Source organism: Chionomys nivalis, chromosome 10, assembly GCF_950005125.1.
Source record: "Chionomys nivalis chromosome 10, mChiNiv1.1, whole genome shotgun sequence".
Classification (NCBI taxonomy): Eukaryota; Metazoa; Chordata; class Mammalia; order Rodentia; family Cricetidae; genus Chionomys; species Chionomys nivalis.
Window position 1 is genome coordinate 54,776,399 of NC_080095.1, and position 20,654 is coordinate 54,797,052.

General features: G+C 45.9%; 3 protein-coding genes across 3 annotated transcripts; 2 read left to right on the top strand and 1 right to left on the bottom strand.

Moving 5' to 3' along the window:
• The first annotated feature begins 3,748 nt into the window (after nt 1-3,748).
• On the top strand, nt 3,749-11,689 carry Dnaaf2 (dynein axonemal assembly factor 2). Its single transcript, XM_057782465.1, has 3 exons — nt 3,749-5,540; nt 7,257-7,400; nt 10,693-11,689. The coding sequence occupies exons 1-3, from the start codon at nt 3,753-3,755 to the stop codon at nt 11,275-11,277; spliced, it is 2,517 nt and encodes an 838-aa protein (XP_057638448.1). The 5' UTR covers nt 3,749-3,752; the 3' UTR covers nt 11,278-11,689.
• A 3,338-nt stretch (nt 11,690-15,027) lies between these two features.
• Nucleotides 15,028-17,275, bottom strand: Mgat2 (alpha-1,6-mannosyl-glycoprotein 2-beta-N-acetylglucosaminyltransferase). The gene has a single exon (XM_057783335.1). The coding sequence runs from the start codon at nt 17,027-17,029 to the stop codon at nt 15,701-15,703; it is 1,329 nt and encodes a 442-aa protein (XP_057639318.1). The 5' UTR covers nt 17,030-17,275; the 3' UTR covers nt 15,028-15,700.
• Nucleotides 17,276-17,624: 349 nt separating this feature from the next.
• Rpl36al (ribosomal protein L36a like) lies at nt 17,625-19,094 on the top strand. The gene is made up of 2 exons (XM_057783336.1): nt 17,625-17,718; nt 18,666-19,094. The coding sequence occupies exon 2, from the start codon at nt 18,696-18,698 to the stop codon at nt 19,014-19,016; it is 321 nt and encodes a 106-aa protein (XP_057639319.1). The 5' UTR covers nt 17,625-17,718; nt 18,666-18,695; the 3' UTR covers nt 19,017-19,094.
• The last annotated feature ends 1,560 nt before the right edge of the window (nt 19,095-20,654 follow it).

Genomic DNA, 20,654 nt, shown 5'->3' on the forward strand with positions numbered 1-20,654 from the left:
CTTCAGAAAGTTTTATAGAAAACTGTTTTCTCTGCAGTCTCTAAAACATGTAGGTATTCTCAGAATGTAGCGATTACATATTTGTGCTTGTTTATTCCCATGCTAGTCACAATCCGTTCATTTCAGAAAATAAGTATTTTAACATTTTGAGAAGCTTTTCAGTCTAACTTGGGTTATTGGCACCATAATTGTAATAATAAATTCACACGTAAAAATTCTTTTTACAAAGTTGAGAAAAAAATGTTTTGGGGTGTTGGTATTTACAACATAATTATCCATAACTGTTTTTTGGCAGTGGAAATTTTTAATTATCATTCCCATAGTTTTTATACTTATAAAACACAGATTTTGTTTAGTTTTTTGCTTCTCTGGGGATTGAACCCAGGACCATCCACACTGCTAGGTAAGCACTGCACTACTGAGCGACACCTGGAGCCGGTGGTCTGCTTTGAATCACGCGTTTCACTGTTCTGTGTGAAGACAAACTGTAAGAAAGTGGCTGGACAGCAGAGGGGAAGCAGTTCATTACAGAAGCCTCTGATGGACATGGTGACTCGACCAGGCGTGGAAAGCAGCAGATAGTGGGGCCACCGTAGGACAAGGTAGGACTTGGTAGCTGAGCGGCCGTGAAGGGTGGGCAAAGAGGAATCGAGGATATATTTGGATACAGGCCTAAAAGCCAGGGAGGTATTTACCGAGACCTCAGGTTTGAGAGGTGTCAAGGTTTCTGTTCTGAACATGGTGAGCTGCCTAGCCAACATTCAGGTGGAGAAATCTAATGTGTGGGTCTCCAAGGCTCAGTGGTCAGGTATGAAGGTCTAATCTTGTAGGCAATAGTGACCCCAAAGTAAGATCCACGAAAGCATCTCATTTGTTTTTAATGAAGTTTGGTTTTGAACTCGAGTTTTCTGTCCTTTCCTCCCACATGCTGGATTATAGATCTGCACCACCATTCCTGGCTCAAGGTCTTCCTTCTAAACAGAATTTGAAGCTTTCGAAATCCAAGAAATAAAGCTCCTCATTATCAGTATTATACATATATATGTATACATGCACACACACCTCAATGCATCTTTGCCAGCTGTATACTGTTTTTCTGTAGCACAGTGACTGCACCTGAACCTACCAATGACTCAGCTGCCTCCACACAGAGAGGCAAATGTTTTTTACTAAGTCCTTATCTTTTTATTTTTATCAGTAAAGACTCGGGAACCAGATGCTGGGGTGAAAAACCCACTAGCTCAGAGAGCAGAGAAAGCACCTAGCTGCTCCTTCCTCGGCTGTCACCCCAGAAAGAGCTTTCTTTTACCCCTGTCTAAAACATAACCTTCTCCAACCAGATGTCCTCTTCTACTTCCTGTGGCTCTCTCTGACTTCCTGGCTTCACCTCGCTAAGGTTACTTCCAGCCAACTGGTTACTCTACCTCTTGACCTATTGTTGATTTTATTTACATAACGCAGTCTCCGGGTTATCAGTGTGATCAAATATCCCGCCACAGTATACCCAATATAACAATGTACCGTGATTAAGAAAGTGGCCTACCCTGGAAGATCACTCTTGTTCTTTTCTGGGCACCACATTACTCTCCCTCTTTTCAGAACAGCCATTAGTTTGGTATTTTCTTTCTTATTGACATAGTGGTATAGCCCAGTTTCTACCAGTGAGGTTTACTTAGCCACATTTGTATTGATTATGTAATGGATTCCCAGCCATACGCATTATTTTGCATCCGGTTTCTTTTATATAACATTACAGTAGTGGCATTCATTAGTATTGCTGTATAGCTGATGTGTGCTGGATATATGCTGTTAATTATCCATTTGATTACAAATGAGAGTTAAGCTATTTTCTCGTACTTGAGAACTACTAACCAATAGTGCTGTTAAAATAAATATATATATATATATATGTATGTATGTATACACATACACACTCTAAGGGGCTCATGGATAAGATTGCATATTGGTCTTCTAGAGGGTTCAAGTTCAGTTCCTTGTACCTATAGTGGGTGGCTTACAACCACTACAGTCCAGCACCAGGGACTTACTCTTCTGGTCTTAGTGGGCATCTGTACTCCTATGCACATACACACACAACTGAAAATAAATCCTAAACTGTGTTTCTGTGTGTACAAACACATCTAGTACATATGTTGTGGTGATGTTTCTGCTAGGCGTATACCTCGAAATGGAGTTTTTCATTATGTGCATTATGTTCAATAGTAATCTCTACATGTGATTGTTCCAGCATGTTTCCCCAACATGAGAGGGAGCCAGTGGTTTTGGGTCCTTAGAGCACAATGATTTTATTTTTTCTAGTGCTTTAGCATCGCCGGGCGGTGGTGGCACACGCCTTTAATCCCAGCACTCGGGAGGCAGAGGCAGGTGGATCTCTGTGAGTTCAAGACCAGCCTGGTCTACAAGAGCTAGTTCCAGGACAGGTTCCAAAACCACAGAGAAACCCTGTCTCGAAAAACCAAAACAAACAAACAAACAAAAAAAACAAACCTAACAGAGGAAGACGTGCAGAAATGACTGGAAGAACAGGTGGAAGGCTTGGGTGCAGCTCAGTGGAAGAGTGCTCATCTTGTATGTGCCCGGCCCTCCCTCCCCCCACAAAAAAGGATGAGTTAAGAGAAAAACTTAGAAACGGTCTTGTAATGTCAATGTAAACTGTGCTAAATGCTGCACACATAAAACTGATCCTGGACTGGCCAACTATCAGTTCACAACCTTTCTCTGGACCTGGGGGTGTGGCTTGGTGGTAGAGCAGGTGTGAGGTCCTGGGTTCGGTCCCATAGCACCAAAATCCCTATAAAGTCTGGCGGCATGAAATTCCATTGTATTACTACCACACCTGCTGCATCAATTCCTTGTGGAGCTTCTATTTTTACCTTTAGAATCACCCTGTTAGAAATTACTGCGTCGATCTAAGGATATGTGGCTTTATTTCTTTACTTATTTTTGTCTGCACTCTTGGATCCTCTACGACTGGAGCTGCAGATAACTGACATGTGGGTGCTGGGAACTGAACTCGCGTCCTCTGGAAGACCAGCTAGAGTTCTTAATCAATGAGCAATGGCCCCAGATATGTGGGGTTTTAAAAAGATGTGCAGTTTTAATTCTATTCTCAACCCAAAGAAGCTGGTCCTGATAAAGTGTGTGATTTTGCTAAATGATTTATGGATCTTATATTTACATTACAAAAAGTGAATAACATTTCCCTGCTTACTGGGATTTGAGATTTGAGTCCATCTTTTGCCCCCAAGAGTTGTTATGGGACAATTATAAGGTGTTATACCTGAAAATGGAAGTAACAAAAATTAGGGCTTAAATGTTAGTTTCACAAAATGAAAAGACCCAGATAAAAGTTAGGTTTGTGAATTGTAACCTTGGCTAGAAAACGTCTCATTTGTCTGTAGAAGTGAACGGTTGATAAGATAAAGGCACAGTGCTGAAAATAAGGGTAGTTATCACGATAGACTGCAAAGTGTGCCCTGGCACAGAGATCTCAAACCTGCAGCAGGTAGAATGGCTGCCTGGTTTGAAGAAAAGGCCTAGTTCTAGCAGTTCCACGAGATCACTGCCCCGCCTCCCAGGTGTTACTATGGCAACGAAGCACGCGCTGCCCTGCCATCCAGCCGTTACCTTCTTAAGGCTGGTCACTTGTGACACCAGACGCCAAGTGCGCCCCTAAGACACTCCAGTTCGGGCTGATCCTTCACCCGGGTGAGGGGGCCGAGTTGGGCACCATGGCCAAGGCGGCTGCCTCCTCAGCGCTAGAGGACTTGGATCTGAGCGGAGAGGAGGTGCAGCGGCTCACCTCCGCCTTTCAGGACCCTGAGTTCCGCCGAATGTTCTCCGAGTACGCTTCGGAGGTCACCGACCCTGAGAACCGGAGACGCTACGAGGAGGAGATCACAGCGCTGGAGCGGGAGCGCGGGGTGGAGGTGCGGTTCGTGCACCCGGAGCCGGGCCACGTGCTGCGTACCAGCCTGGACGGGGAGCATCGCTGCTTCGTGAACGTGTGCAGCAACTCGCTGGTAGGCAAGCCCAGCAGCCGGCCGGGCCCGGGGAGCGGCGGCACGGCAGCTGGCAGCCACTGGTCCCTGCCCTACAGTTTGGCGCCCGGCCGCAAGTATGCGGGGCGCAGCGGCTCCCGCTACACCGTCTACGACGTGGTCTTCCACCCAGACACGCTAGCGCTGGCCCGGAGCCACGAGCGATTCCGCGAAATGCTGAACGCCACGGCCCTGGAGGCGGTGGAGCAGCAGTTCGGCGTCAGGCTGGACCGCAGGAACGCTAAGACCCTGAAGATCAAGTACAAGGGGGTGCCCGAGGCCGCCGTGCTCCGCACGCCTCTTCCCGGGGGTGTCCCTGCCCAGCCCGAGGGAGAGCCGCCCGGGCTTCTCCCGGACCTGCAGTACCCGTACCGCTACCCCGCGGCGGCGGAGAGCACGGCTCGCACCCCGGCGCCCCGGGCTCCCCAGGCCGAGCAGCGGCCGGAGCCCACGGAGCCGCGCTGTACCGTGGTGCAGCGCCACCACGTGGACCTGCAGGATTACCGCTGCTCGCGCGACGCCGCCCCGAGCCCCGTGCCGCACGAGCTGGTGGTCACCATCGAGCTGCCGCTGCTGCGCTCGGCCGAGAAGGCGGAGCTGGAGGTGAAGGGGAAGCTGCTGTGCCTGGACTCCCGGAGCCCAGACTACCGCCTGAGGCTCTCGCTGCCCTACCCGGTGGACGACGGCCGCGGCAAGGCGCAGTACAACAAGGCGCGGCGGCAGCTGGTGGTCACGCTGCCCGTGGCGCTGCACATCGCGCGCCGGGACCTCGCCGCGACGCCGGAAGAGTCCGCGGCCGAGACCGGAACTGACGGCGCAGCCTGCGCTTCCGAGGGCGACCCTGCTGCGGCGCGGGCAGAGCCGGCGGAGGGAACCCGAGCTGATCGCGGGGACGAGAGCGGCGTGGGAGCCCCAGGGTTCGGGGCGGCAGACGCTGAAGGGGAGCGAGACTTCGGTGGGGACTCGGTGGCGTCTCTAGGCCTCGGGGAAGGTCCCCCTTCTGGGGACCGAAGCCTCCCTTGTACTGCGTTCCCGGGCTGCGACACCGAGCCCCCTGCGGGAAGACGGGGACCGTGCGGAGACCTCAGTGCCCAGACGAGTGAGCAGCAGGAGGAGACCCTGCACGACGCCTCGGGTCCAGCCATGGGTGGCCCCGGAACCGAGAGCATCGAACCGTTGTGCCCTCCTTTGCGGTGTAATCAGGACGAGGACTCCTTGACTTTGCTCATTCAAGTGCCTCGGATTCAGCCGCAAAGTCTTCACGGGAACCTGAGTCCCCTCCGTTACAAATTGTGCTTCTCCACACCAGACTCAGGCTACTCCTTCACTTTGCAGTTTGCTCCAGAGAATGCATTGAGTACCAAAGAACCCGAGATTAGCATTTCTTTAAACAATGCAGTGATAGTCCTGGCAAAATCTCCGGAGAGCCGTGGACGCTGGCGAGAATGGTATTGTGGCTTGAACCATGATTCTTTGGAGGTAACCGTTTTCACTATTAGAAATATTCCATCTTACTTTATTTTTTGGTTACAGGCGCGTACACAAATGTTTCCCGTCTATTCATATTATGAAAGATGATGCGCGGTGCGTTCTCAAAGTGTGCACATATCCAAAGGTTGCAAACTATTTAAAATATATAATTTTTCTAATTATTAGTTCACTTGCAAATCCAAATACTGTTTAATCAAAGAGAATTTGAAACATTTCTTTGATTCTGTCCCCCTCTTTGGACCACATAATAATCTTTACTTTATAATTATTTTTCATATTTACTTATATAAGTACAGAAGATAATCTTATTTTGAGTAACAGTAAACTGATCTTATAAATGAAATAATTATGAATATTGCTAAATGGTTGTTCCTCACTTGAATGCATATAAACAAGTTATATTGTGGTTGGATTTGGGTGATTGTGGTTTAAATTTTCTAGTAATAGTTGAGAAATCTGTTATTGTCTTAAAATCTGTTTACTTTTTTTTTCGAGACAGGATTTCTCTGTAGCTTTGGAGCCTTCCTGAAACTTGGTCTGTAGACCAGGCTAGGCTGGCCTTGAACTCACAGAGATCCACCTGCCTCTGGGATTAAAGGCGTGTGCCACTGCCGCCCAGCTCAGCTTACTTTTAAATAACTATATACACGCAGCACACTAAAATATATCAATTCTTAAAAATAAAACGTGGTGACGTTTTTGAAAATCCTACACTGTGTTTGCATGTGTGTGCTTGTCCTTCCTTCCTCTGAGACTTGTCTCTGTGTAGTCCTGACTGGCCTGGAACTGGCCCGGACCTCAGAGTTCCACGAGCTTCTGCTCCCTCATCACTAGGAGTAAAAGTGTGTGACGCTATGCCCCGCACTGAGTGAGTTTTTTTTATAATCATTTTTCTTAAAGTTAGTATTAAAATACCTTTGTTAAACTCTGACACTGCTTCTAAAAATTAAAAATAAATAGAATGTACTTTTAAATAAAATATTGTAATTGGCTCTTAAGTGGCCAAGAACTTTTTCTGGATTTTGTTTGAGATGCAGGGTCTGAAGTGGCCTAAGGTAGCCTTGAACTCTTGTGTAGATGAAGATGACCCTGAACATCTGATCTTCCTGCCTTTACTTCCCAAGTGCTGGAAATACAGTTTAGTACCACTATATCCAGTTTGCATAGTCAAGAGTTTAAAAGATATTCTGTTTATTTCTTAGCTGGTTCATTAGGAATTATTAGAAGGCTGAACTGTAATAGCTAGAATTGCACTTACAGCCTTGAAGGGATTATTCCTAATACCAGGGGCACCAGTTATGGTGATGTGTGCATAATCCTAACACTTAGGAGGTGGAGACAGGAGATCAGAAGTTGAAGGTCACCTGCAGGTACACAGAGGCCAGCTTGGGCTACTGGACACACTATATATTTGGAAAATAAAAGAAATTCTATTTGTAAGTAAGATCATCTTGGTAGGGAAAGCATACCTCTACTTTAGTAAACTTAGAAAAAGCATCAAGACTTCCTTTTATCTTCTCTTTTTAGGTGGATCTCGTGAATACATGTTTTTCATATTAATTATATTTTGGACAATACTAGAATTCCTCTTTTCAAGATAGTACTCACTGTTGGTGAGATAAACATTAAAAAACTGTATCAATGAACTATGTAAGAACTTTTACAGTGACCTGTAAGATGGAACATTTTTTCTTTCTATTTTAGGAAAGATTGTTTCTTGATGAAGAAAACGTTAATGAGTTTCTTGATGAGGTCCTGGGCTCCCCATTGAAACAGACGAGGTCCCTAGTCCCACCGTTGATTGAAGTTCTTCATGTTACAGACGAGAAGATTCAGATTCGTGCAAAGGTAGTATTTCGGTGGGGGTTAAAGGGTGGTGACTATTGGCCGAATGACTTCAGTTCTTGATTTTTTTTTTTTTTTTTAATTTTTAAAATTTTTTCAAATTAGGGTTTCTTTTTGTAGCTTTGGCTGTCCTGGAACTCACTGTGTAGACCAAACTGGTCTGGAACTCACAGAGATCTGCCTGCATCTGCCTCCCTAGTGCTGGGATTAGAGATATGTGCCACCACCATGCCTGCAGATTTTTCTGCATGTTTATGTATGATTAAAAACTCCACTCTTGCCGGGCGATGGTGGCGCACGCCTTTAATCCCAGCACTCGGGAGGCAGAGGCAGGCGGATCTCTGTGAGTTCGAGACCAGCCTGGTCTACAGAGCTAGTTCCAGGACAGGCTCCAAAGCCACAGAGAAACCCTGTCTCGAAAAACCAAAAAAAAAAAAAAAAAAAGCTCCACTCTTGCCGGCGATGGTGGTGCTCGCCTTTAATCCCAGCACTTGGGAGGCAGAGGCAGGTGGATCTCTGGGAGTTTGAGGCCAGCCTGGTCTACAAGAGCTAGTTCCAGGACAGGAACCAAAAGCTACGGAGAAACCTTGTCTCGAAAAAATCAAAAAAACAAAACAAAAAACTCCACTCTTTGTTTTCATATTATTTTTTAAAAAGTGTTTGTTTTACTGTAACTAACAAAGAAGGGATGAAAATCAGACAAACTTGATGCTCTGCCAGATAGTAGTTGAATTTGCAAATGAACCTTGGACTCAGAATTTTACATTTAGACAAATTTAGCAATTTGTCTTGCTGTTACTTGAAATCCAAAACCATTTTTTCCTAAGATTTATTCATTTTTATTTTATGTGCATTGCTGTTTTGCCTGCATGTTTGCTATATGAGGGTGCCAGATCCCTTGGAACTGGAGTTACACAGTTGTGAGCAGTCATGTGGATGCTGGGAATTGAATTCAGGACTCTGGAAGAGCAGCCACTTAACCACTAAGCCATCCCTTCAGCCCCACAGAATCATTTATTCTGGATAATATTTATAGAAACACCACATCAAAAGTATTGAAAGGCTCACACATCTCAAAAGAGATAATCGTGGCTCCCCTGATAAGAAATACACCAAAGACAATTTAGTGCGACAGTTTTCTTGTTAGTTAATCCAAGAAAACTATTTATATGGGAACAACGTATGCATATTCATTGTATCACATATGATCTAATGTGTATGCGTGTCCTTCTGTATGTGTGACTGCGCCACATATGTGCCTGGTGCCTGTGGACGTCAGAAGACAGCATTAGATCCCTTGGAAGTAGAATTGTAGACAGTTGTGAACCGTCATATGGGTGCTAGGAATCGAACCCATGTCCTCAGGAAAAGCAGCCACTGAACCTACTCTCTATCCCCGAAATAAAATACTTTAAAATCTGATTCATAGAAGAACAGAATGTTTTTTTTTTTTTTTTTTTTTTTTGGTTTTTCGAGCCAGGGTTTCTCTGTGGCTTTGGAGCCTGTCCTGGAACTAGCTCTGTAGACCAGGCTGGTCTCGAACTCACAGAGATCCGCCTGCCTCTGCCTCCCGAGTGCTGGGATTAAAGGCGTGCACCACCACGCCCGGCGAACAGAATGTTTTTTAATTCCACAATATTCCTCCAATTATACATATATTTAGGAAGTTTGAGATTTTTGCAGAATGAGCAAGTATTTTTTGACTCTCAAATCATAAAAATTACATCATAGAACATTTTTTAGCTGAATCTTAAGTTTGGTTATGTTTATGGTCTTCAACATTGGACAAAACAACTTAGGAACTAGCATTCCTGACTGAGAAAAGTCAAGAAACTCCACAGTGCCTCTATGGTAATGACTTGACGACATCTGTGGCCATGTTTGAAAGGCTGATCCTTGAAGCTATCGTGAAAGAGATTACGAATAATTGAAAGGATTTTTTAAAACTTTTTTTCCCTCTGAAGACAGGGTTTCTTTGTGTAGCACCGACTACCCTGAAACTTTGTAGACCAGGTTGGCCTCGAACTCAGAGATCTGCCTTCCTCTGCTTCCCAAGTGCTAGGATCAAAGGCCTAAAATCTAGCCAATGGTGGTGGCCGCACAGGCCTTTAATCCCATCACTTGGGAGTCAGAGCCTGATCTCCTCAGTAAGTTCCGGGATAGCCAGGAATGTGTAGAGAAGCCTTGTCTCAATTGGACAGAGAGGGAGGGAGAGGAGGGGAGGAGAGAAAAGAGAAAAATGCAAGCATAAAGATTTTATTTTGGCCGGGCGGTGGTGGCACACGCCTTTAATCCCAGCACTCGGGAGGCAGAGGCAGGCGGATCTCTGCGAGTTCGAGGCCAGCCTGGTCTACAAGAGCTAGTTCCAGGACAGGAACCAAAAAGCTACGGAGAAACCCTGTCTCGAAAAATCCAAAAAAAAAAAAAAGATTTTATTTTGGTCTGGAGAGATGGCTCAGCAGTTAAGAGCACCGGCTGCTCTTCCAGAGGTCCTGAGTTCAATTCCCAGCACCCACATGGTGGCTCATGACTATAACAGGATCTGATGCCCTCTTCTGACACGCAGGTGTACATGTGGAGTACTCATACATAAAATTAAATAAAATTTTAAAAAATTTTAAAAAAGATTTTATATGTATGCAGTATTTTGTCTGCGTGTATCTTGCTGTGGTACTTGCCAGAGGAGAGGAGAGAGCACCCTACCTGTCATATGAATGCTGGGAAATGAAACTAGTCTTCTCAGCAGGTGCTTTTAATTGCTAAACCATCTCCCCAGCCCTAATTGAAAGGATTTAATCAGAAAATTAAAGCCACAAGTTATTGTGGCTAATCCCGGCATTTAGGAGGCAGAAGCAGGCAGATCTCTTGAGTTCTATGCCAGACCCTGTCTAAAAAACTTAATAGAAAAAGAAAACTGAAGCTAGTTTGTAGTTTGTAGATTGTTCAGTAGATGCCAGTGCTTCTGTGCAAACCCGGTGAGCTGACTTTGAAACCATGTAGATGAAAGGAGACCTCCAGAAAATTGTTCACACCTCTGAGCACCCCTAATCGTATCCCTCCCTGCTCACACACAGTAAAGGCTCCAGTGCCAAGCTTGATGAGTTTGCTCCCAGCACCTATGTGGTAAGAAGGTGAGAACCAACGCTCATAACTTGCTCTCTGACATCTCTGTATGTGCTGTATCATGCGTGTATAAACATACACACAATTTTTTAAAATATGATTTTCAGAGAGTACTATGATTCAATTTCTGTTGCTTCAAAGAATTACTAATTTGCTGTTTCTCTTGATACAGTCGCAAGAATGTAGTGATCCTGATGGGCTTCAAGGAACGGGAAAAGGAGGCAGTGAAGGATGCCCTCTGAGTGGAAAGGGAAACACAGACCATTTTCCCTCCTCTACAACTGACTCCCGTTCATCTGCAGCAGTGGAAGCATTAGAAACAAACCCCTGTGGCTCAGCTGTGGGCCCTCAACACATTTGTTCTGACGCTCCTCACGTGCTATCTACAAAACCCCAGCAACCAGAGCCAAACACGGATCCTGAGTCTATAAAAGAAAACGGTGCAACCTGCTCAACCGAGGAGCAGGAAACTATAAAAGAGACAGTTGTGACTGAGGGAAAGGAATTAGATGGTGATCATCTGTCTTCAGTACTGAACAAAACTGTAGCACAAAACATACCTGACTTGGACAGCATCAAGGAAACCAATACGGAGGAGGACAGTGTGCAGATCGTCAAGGAGACCAATATGGAGGGGGGCAGTGTGCAGATCATCAAGGAGACCAATATGGAGGATGGCAGTGTACAGATCATCAAAGACCACACGACTCACTGTGCGTTCAGTTTTCAGAACGCTTTGCTGTATGACTTGGATTAGTTGTATATAATTTTGAAATTTAAATGTTGTTTAAAAAATTTGGGACCTAAAATAGCTTCTTTGTGTTTTTAACTATAAAACAGGCAGAGACAGGTGATCTCTGTTAGTTTGAGAGCAACCTGGTCTACAGAGTAAATTCCAGGACATCCAGGGCTACACAGTGAAACCCCGTCTCAAAAAACAAAAACAAAAAATAGCTACTTAAAAAAAAATGTAAAAATAAACATTTACAGTTGATCGTGATGGCGAGCCAGCAGCCAGGTAGGTGCCTGTGATTGCAACTCCTAACACTGGAGAAGACTCATGGTCAGCTCAGGTCAGCCTGAGCTACGTAATGAATTAGAGGCCAGCCTGGGCTACCTAATGAATTAGAGGCCAGCCTGAGCTACGTAATGAATTAGAGATCAGCCTGGGCTACCTAATGAATTAGAGGCCAGCTTGGGCTACATGAAAGGCTGCCTTAAAAACAAAAATGCCAAACAGTGGTGGTGCACGTCTTTAATTCCAGCACTTAGGAGTGCAAGTTGTTAGAGGCCATGCTGTTCTAAAAAAAGTGAGCTCTACAACAATCAGGACTGTTTTTCTCTCCCCCCAACTCAGAAACACTGTCTCCAGGGGAAAAAAAAAAACAAAAAAAAAAAAAACTGGAGATACTTTTTTTGAAGTTTCCTTAATTATAAGCTTTGTGATTTTTCTAATAGAAATATTTTTCTCAAGGAGAGTAAAATTGTTTTTAAAAACAAAAAACGGGATGGAGAGATGGCTCAGAGGTTAAGAGCACTTCCAGAGATTCTGAGTTCAATTCCCAGCAATCACAAAGTGGCTCACAACCATCTGTAATGAGATCTGGTGCCCTCTTCTGGCCTGCACTGTATACATAATAAATAACCAAAGGAAATAAACAAACACGTTCCTTATTTGTGGGTAGGGGATGGACAGGTAGGCCAAAGCATGAATATGGAGGTCTGAGGACAAGGTGTGTCTCGGATTAAATCCAGGTCACCAGCCTTGGTGGAAAGGGTCTCCATCCACTGAGCCATTTCTCTGGACCCTTCGTTTTGTGAAATGCAGTTGGCTCATACTCCCTGTAGTCAGGCTAACACCAACTTGTGGCAGTCTTCCTGCCTCAGTTTCTGAGTGCTGGGATTTTAGGCATGCACAAGCAGGCCAGACCTTTAAAATATATACTTGAGCCAGGCGGTGGTAGTACAGGCTAACACTCAGGAGGTAGAGGCAGGCAGATCTTAGTTCCAGGGCAGCCTGGGATACCCAGAGAAACCCTGTCTTGAAACGCAAAACAAAACTACATAGTTGTATTACAAGTACATACTGGCTTTTGTGTTTAATTTTATGTTACTTTTTTGGTACCAATTATATATCTTCATATAAGTGTCACATATATGAGTTAAGGTAATTTGGGGGAATGGCTGGATGGCTCAGCAGATAAAGGTACCTACTGCCAAGTCTGACAACCTGAGTTCAATCGCTGGTACTAGGATGGAGAGAACCTACTTCTGGAAGTTTCCCTCTGACTGCACACCTACTGTGGCACACAAACTTGTGCGCACACACAAAACATATACAGACATAAAAATATAATTAAAACTGTATCTTAAGGCCAGGTGTGGTGGTGCATGGCTTTAATCCCAATACTCTCCAGCTTCAGGTAGGTGGAAGTCCAAAGCCAGCTAGAGCTACAGAGAGAACCTGCCTCAAAACTTTGGAGGTTGGAGAGACAGCTGAGTGTTTGGGATACTTGCTCTGGCAGAAGACTGGGGTTTGATTCCCACCACCTACATTATAGCTCACAAGCATATATATAAATGTAGGCAAAACATCAATTTTTTAAAATTTTATGTGCTTTGGTGTTTTGCCTGCGTGTCCATTCATGTGAGGGTGTCAGATCTTTGAGTTACAGTTAGGAGCTGCCACGAGGATGCTGGGAATTGAACCAGGTCCTCTGGAAAAGCAGTCAAGTGCTCTTAACTGCTGAGCCATCTCTCTAGCCCAAAGTTAGAAATTTTTAAACATGATCATTTTCAAAATTAATTTTAAATAATTGCGTTTAAGTTTTTTTTTTAGAGAGGCAGCTCAGTGGTTAAGAGCACTGGCTGCTCTTCCTAGAGGACCCAGGTTCAATTCCCAGCACCCATGTGGCAGCTTACAACTGTCTGTAACTCCAGTTCCAGAGGATCCAATGTCCCTGCGCTGGTCTTCACAGGTGGTGCATAGATATGCATACAGACAAAATACCTATACATATAAAAATGACTTAAAAATCCTTAGAACAGAAATTAATAAAAACCTAGCCATTTGTTCTACCAAAAAATTGTCTTTTATGTGAGAAACCATTATTTTGGAATCAATTTATAACTTTTTTTTTTTTTTTAGATTTTATTTATTTATTATGTACACAGTGTTCAGCCTCCATGTATGCCTGCAGGCCAGAAGAGGGCACCCTTATAAATGGTTGTGAGCCACCTTGTGGTTGCTGGGAACTGAATTCAGGACCTCCGGAAGAGCAGTCAATGCTCTTAACCTCTGAGCCATCTCTCCAGCCCCCTCAATTTATAACTCTTAAAATGTGGTAGGAGACCATCACAGGTTCCCCCCACCACACATACACACACACACACACACACACACACACACACACAATATTTAGAACAGGATGAAAGAACACAGAAAAAAATCTCTCGATGTCATTACTGGTCCCAAGGCCATGAACTTAAGTATCTCTGTTTCAGACAAGGCTGCTAATTACCAGCAACCTTCGAACACTCCAGGAAACATCTACTTCCTTTAGTCCTTTGAACTGCTGATAGGGCAGGAGGCTCTGATGTACATCGCTCCCTATACAATGGTAGCACAATGTACTGGGTAGTCCCTGCCTTGCATGCATGAGGCTCTGTAATCCCAGCTAAAGACTGAAGGGCTACAAATTCAAGGCCAGCCAGAGCATGCACACAAACCAATCTTTTAAACAAGCAAAAAATAAAAAAGTGAGACAGCTCAGTGGGAAAGTACCAGCCAAGCACCTGTAGTTGACCCTGGGACTCAGGGCAGAGAATCAACACCCTCTGACCTTCAACATGCACCCTGGATACTCACGTGTACACCCATACATGTGCACATGGGAAACAAATGTGGTAAAACATTTAAAAAGACAGTGATAGATTGAGAGGTACGGGCAATATAAAACCACACAACTATGCCTCACCTTTAAAGAGAACATCCATTCCTAGTACAAAACTGATGAAAACAGTAATTTTTGAGGCTTTGGTTCAACGAGTCTTCTAATTTTTGGCTGAATATAATTACATTATGGAAAAGTAATATAAAAATATGGAGTAAATCTAAAGCTTGCTCCCTGGTACTGTGCCTGTTCTTTTAAAAGTATCTCAGTCACAGCTGGCACCAGACCTGCTGCACCTTGGCAAGACTGAACTTTGTATCATTTCTGGCCTTCAAAAAAAAAAAAAAAAAAAAACAATTTAGGCAGTATTTCCCTTATGCAGCAGTTTTTCTTATTGTCCATTATCTATGCCTGGCTAATCTGAAAGCCGAACAATTTCTTCCTGAGAGAATGCACTGTCACGAGCCAGCTCCAGCTTCATTTTAGATTCATATAATGCATAGTTAGTAAAAACTGAGCGACGATGCTCATGCTCAAAACTTCTAGAATGCCTTTACTGGTACAAATACAACATTCTGCAAAATGACTAGGGAATTTTTTATGCAAAAATGAGTATTTTATTTTGGCAGCACTAGAAAGGAAAATAAAAATCAAAACCACTGTATTTCTACATTGAGGTGAAAAGTGTTTAAACTTTCTTATTAACCAAATACATTCCAACAGAAATCATGTAATATGAAGGCCAAAAGCACAGGCAAACCGTAACAACAGCACAGGAATCAGTAACACTGAAATGACTTCTGACAGGGGCTGAACAAACGGAACTTGAGTTCTTAAACCGTCAGACAGTTCCTTCCTAAGAGCCGTCCCAGCAGAGCTCTAACGGTTCCTTCCACTGGAATACTGTTACTGCCGGGACACTTTTAAATAAACCTTGCTGTACTTAAAATAAGTTCTGAAAGTGGAAACGTATACAAAGTTTTAGATAAAAAGATTAACAGATGCGATTTAAATAAAATTTTCTTTTTTTAATCAATAATAATCGAATCATTACCCTTAAGCAGATACAGACTGAATTTTAAAACCCAAATCCCAAAATGAAAATTTCAGTTTGAAATTTTAATCAAGACATAACGGAAAAGGATTATTATATATTTGGACACCTTTAACAAGAAATTTATGTATTAAAGCAGAAACCAGTTCCTATACCCTTTATTCAGTTGTACATCCCATTGAGAGAAATATAAAAAGGAGAAGACTGTCACTTTTGCAACGGTGATGTTTTTTTCACTGCAGTCTTCTATAACTTTTACAGAGTTCATGGTCCCTAATATCTCCCCACCCTCCATTTTTCCTAGGTGGGGAAATGGCTACCATAGAAAACTTGTCACTGATAACTAGAGTTTCTGGAAACAGGTACTGTTGGTTATTTTTTAAGAGTGACTCAATCTGGGCACTCTGGGTGGACGGCCTACATATTTTCTTGTGATGCATACCACAGTCTCCAGCATGGAAAATCCTAGGAGCTTGAGGAACTAAGACTTTCCAGAATTTCGGAAGACAGGAGACAGTCAAATACTGAAGAGTCCAGTCCCAGTTGTAATCATCGTAAGTACAGAAAGTGTCTGTGCACTCGATCAGCTTCTGATAGGCATCTCGGGTCAGGGCTAACCCCATATTGTGCTCTGTGGATTTCCAAGTTTTCACATCTACCTTGTCAGCAATGCCATAGAAACTCCGACTGGCAGTGTAGGTCCCCAGGGAGAGGACATCACATCCAGGACACTCCTGCTGCTTCAATTTCCACATCTTTTTGAAGACGTGGTAAAAGTCTGGGGCTAGATAGTGGTCCTCTTCCAGGAAAAGGATAAGGCCAGTGTAATCTTGAAGAACTTTGACTCTCTCCCACACAAAATGCAGCTTCCACCACCAGTGATGTTTGGTTTGCGAGAATTTGGCCTCTCTGTAATGGCCGAAGGAGTCAGGGTATTCGGCATTGATGCACCCCAACCTCAGAGCGGCATTCTTCTTTAGGTCTCTGGGGCAATCTCTGGGGTCACTACCCGGAAACTCACTCGGGTACAGCTGAATGCTGAACGGAAAGAACACTTGCAGAACCGGGCAGAAATCCACCCTAGCTATCATATTGTTGATCTCTGCGGACCAGAAGTCATGACTAAAGATCACCAGGACTTCATTAATGCCCTGGGCTTTTCGAAGCGAGTCCAGCAGTAGCCTGAGGTATTCCGGCCGGTTGTGCACCTGGACAACGAGCACCAGCTCCCCGGGGGTCCAGGTGCCGTCATTATCGACATTCCTCAGCATCTGATCAAAGTTCAGCTGGTACACCAGGGACCGGTACCGCAGCGTGAGGTTGTCCACCTCCGGGCGCGGGGCCGCGGGGACCAGGGGAGCCGCCGACTCGTTGGAAACCCTGCGGATGCCTACGGACGCGGCGAGATGGCCCGCACCCCGCGGGGGCTCCGCGTCCAGCAGCGGCGGGGCAAGGGCGTCGTTCTTCCTTTGTCGCCCATTGCTGCTCCAGAGGACGAAGCCGCAGGCGGCCACCACGAGCGTCAGGATTAGCACCTTCCGTTTGTAGATGCGGAACCTCATGGTCTCCAGGGCTGGGAGCGCGGGCGCGGAAAGGAGCTGGCGGCCTCTGCACGGAAGGGGCGGGCGGGCGGCGCCGTCGCCTTGGCCTGCAGCCCTAGGAACTGGCCCCCGCGGCGGCCCTCGCTAACTCATCCCGGGCCCCGGCGGCCTGGGGCCCGAAGGCTCTCAGCTGCCTCGCGCCGCCCGGGCTCCGCACATCCTCTCTGGCAGTCGCAGCTCGGGCAGCCGCCCCGCCGCTACGAGCCGCGGCTCAGCGTCGCCTCGGTCCTCTCCATTCAGCAGCCCGGGTCCCGGAAGAAAGCCAGCCCGCGGCCGCCGCACCCCGGTTCCGTTACCTGCGCTGCCCGCGGCCCTGCGTCCTCCGTGCGTTCATCCTCGCTCGCGCGGCCGAACGCCGCCACCGAGCGCCGCAGCCTCGCCCCGCTCCGCCGGCGACCGTTCTGACAAGCCGCGACTGGCTCCGCGAGCGCCCGGGCCCTCCGGCCCCTCCGGCCCACACCCTCCACCCCGCCCCGCCGGCCGCTGGTTGGCGCTTCCCAGGAGCGTCCGGAGGCGGGTCTCCGGAGACGGCCGCCGCCTATTGGCTCGTGGTCCCGTCGCTCAGACCCAGTTCCGACTTCCGCTCGCGTCGGCCCTTTCCCGTCCGGCTCGTGCGGTGGTGGTGGCGGTTTCGGACGCCGGCTCTCTCGGTAAGTCTGGAGCGAGCGGGAGCTGGCTGCTCTGGGACCGGGGCTCCCGAGGCAGGGGTCGGCCGGGCTCGGGTCGGTCGTCGTGGGAAGCGGGCGGGCGCTGCCCTGCACGGCTGAGGTCAACAGCCTGGCGGCCCTCTCGGAAGAAGCGCTCCAGCATGGCGGCTCCCCGGGCCGCGGGACACGCGGGCTGCTAGCGACACGTCAGCCTTCGGGGCCGCTGGCGCGTGACGGGTGGAGGGGTAAAGGCGAACCGGACCGACGTGGTATGGGAGAGCGAGGCGGGCCGTAGAAGGAACTCCGCCAGTCATAGATAGCCACGAGATAGAAAACGGAGTCGGTGTGGGGTAGTCGGAAAGAAGCTGGCCCCTCCCCGGACCCCAGGTGTCCGTTGTCTTAGTTTCCTTTGGAGACAGGATTTCTATGTGGAGTTCAGACTGAATTTAGCAATCTCGTGCCTCAGCCTACCGGAACATAGTCCGTCAAGTGTATTTTTGCAGTATGTCTCAAAAGCTAGTTTTTCTTTAGGCTTGCAGTGTTGGGGTTTGAACCTAGGTTGTCTAAGCCCTATAAGCAAGCTTCAAAAGTGAGCTTCATGCCCAGCCTCGCACTTGAGGCATTCAAACTGGTGTACCCGGGCATGGCCGTGTATTCATGTGGAAAATGAGTACTTGGTGGGTTTACACATACCTTCTCCCCCCCACACCCGAGACAGGGTTTCTCTACCTTTGAAGCCTGTCCTGGAACTCATTCTGTAGACCAGGCTGACCTCGAACTCAGAGATCCTCCTGCCTCTGCCTCCCGAGTGCTGGGATTAAAGGTGCGCACCACCACCGCCCAGCAGGCTACACATTTCTGATTACTGTTTTTATAAATTCCAAAAAAATATATTTTTAAAACTTTAACACTTCAGAGTCAATGTCTGAAACTTTTTTTTTTAATTACAGTTTCCATCGGGTAGACGCTCTACTGCAAAGATGGTCAACGTACCCAAAACTCGAAGGACTTTCTGTAAGAAATGTGGCAAGCATCAGCCTCACAAAGTGACCCAGTATAAGAAGGGCAAGGATTCCCTGTATGCCCAAGGGAAGCGGCGCTACGATCGGAAGCAGAGTGGTTACGGTGGGCAGACAAAGCCAATTTTCCGGAAGAAGGCTAAAACCACAAAGAAGATCGTGCTTAGGCTTGAGTGTGTGGAGCCCAACTGCAGGTCCAAGAGGATGCTGGCCATTAAAAGATGCAAGCATTTTGAACTGGGAGGAGACAAGAAGAGAAAGGGCCAAGTGATCCAGTTCTAAAACTTGGATTTTCTGAGAGGAAAATGCTGAAGCAGTAGGAAAATTACCTGTTAGAAAATAAAGTTATTGTTATTGATACCTAAGCCTTGTGCTGTTTTGATTCTAAGAATTGCATATTGAGGGTTTTTTGCTTTTGTTTTAAATGTGCTTAGTGACGGGGTCCAGTCTCTACCTTGTATTAGGATTACAAGAATTGCACCATACCCTGTTTTTCTGGTGCTCTGTTGGATTGAATCCATGGCTTTCTGTACGCTAGGTTAGGCATGCACTCTATTTGCTGCCCCACAAGAAGTATACAGAGAATACAATTGACTGCTAAATAATGGGCACAAAACATATATATTGTGGATATGTCGCTCATTTCACAGAACAGGTGGGAAAGATTTCATCCTCAGCCAGGTGGTGGTGGTATACACTTTTAATCCCAGCACTCAGGAGGCAGAGGCAGGTGGATCTCTGCAAGTTCAAGGTAAGCCTGGTCTACAAGAGCTAGTTCCAGGACAGGCTCCAAAGCTACAGAGAAACCCTGTCTCAAAAAACAACAACAAAAAAAAGATTTCATCCTCAGAAAGCTTGTAGACTAATACTTTATTCATTAATTTCCAGACCTGTTGACTTTGGTTCACTGCCTGTGGACACTGATGTGTTGGGTAACTCATTCAAAAAATTACATAAAAAACTTTTACTGTAACTAAGAATAAAAATTGGAATTCAAAGAATTGCTCCTGGGGGTGGGGATACAATTAAGGCTCGAGATGGCTCAGTAGCTAAGAGCCCTGGCTGCTCTTAAAGAGAGATTGCAGTCCTAGAATTCATATGGTGTCTCACAGTTGTATCTACAGTTCCTGGAGACGCAACACCCTCTGCTGACACCAGTCTTGCATGTGGTACATGGACACACACGTGCAGGCAAGATACCCATTTGAGTAAAATAATTACTGTGGTTCAGTGTCTTATCTCAAATCAGCTTTTGAGTAGAAACTTGGTGGTAGTGCCAGGAGTCAAACCTTGTATGTATGTATGAGTATATATATACTAAGCAATGTTCTATTGAGCTATACCCTTGTGAGACATGGTCTATAGCTCTGGCTATCCTGGAAATATCAATATATGATCTCAAGCTCAGACATACTTTTCCTCTGTATGCCTGGCCATATATCCTCCTGGAATAAAGTTCTAAAAGTGTTCTAATTCTTAATATAATAGAAATGTCTGAATCTAGAAAAGGAAAAAAGCTTCAAATGAGGAAGTTTTTAGGAAGATAAATTATTTGGAAATAATCTAGAATGGTTCTCAACCTTCCTAATGCTTCGACCCCTTAATACAGCCCCTCCTGATGTGACCCTCAACCATAACTTTGTTGCTACTCCATAACTGCAATTTTACTATTGTGAATCATAACGTAAACACCTGATATGCAACCCCTGTGAAAAGGCTGTTGGACTCCCAAGGGTATGCAACCACATGGTGAGAATCACTAATCTAGAAGTTCTTTCCAAAGCCATACAGCAACATGCTGACACTATACAAGATTGTTTCCTGTTAGCTCTGGGTTGCCTGGAACTCATGTAGACCAGGTTAGCCTCTAACTCAAGAACTGTCTCTGCCTCCCAAGTGCCAGAATTAAATGTGTATCAC

Bases quoted from the DNA above. Each gene is read 5' to 3' on its own strand.
- Dnaaf2 (XM_057782465.1), top strand. From the start codon at position 3,753: ATGGCCAAGGCGGCTGCCTCCTCAGCGCTAGAGGACTTGGATCTGAGC. The intron at 5,541-7,256 runs GTAACCGTTTTC...TTTCTATTTTAG, and splicing joins TGAACCATGATTCTTTGGAG to GAAAGATTGTTTCTTGATGA. The intron at 7,401-10,692 runs GTAGTATTTCGG...CTCTTGATACAG, and splicing joins AGATTCAGATTCGTGCAAAG to TCGCAAGAATGTAGTGATCC.
- Mgat2 (XM_057783335.1), bottom strand. From the start codon at position 17,029: ATGAGGTTCCGCATCTACAAACGGAAGGTGCTAATCCTGACGCTCGTG.
- Rpl36al (XM_057783336.1), top strand. From the start codon at position 18,696: ATGGTCAACGTACCCAAAACTCGAAGGACTTTCTGTAAGAAATGTGGC.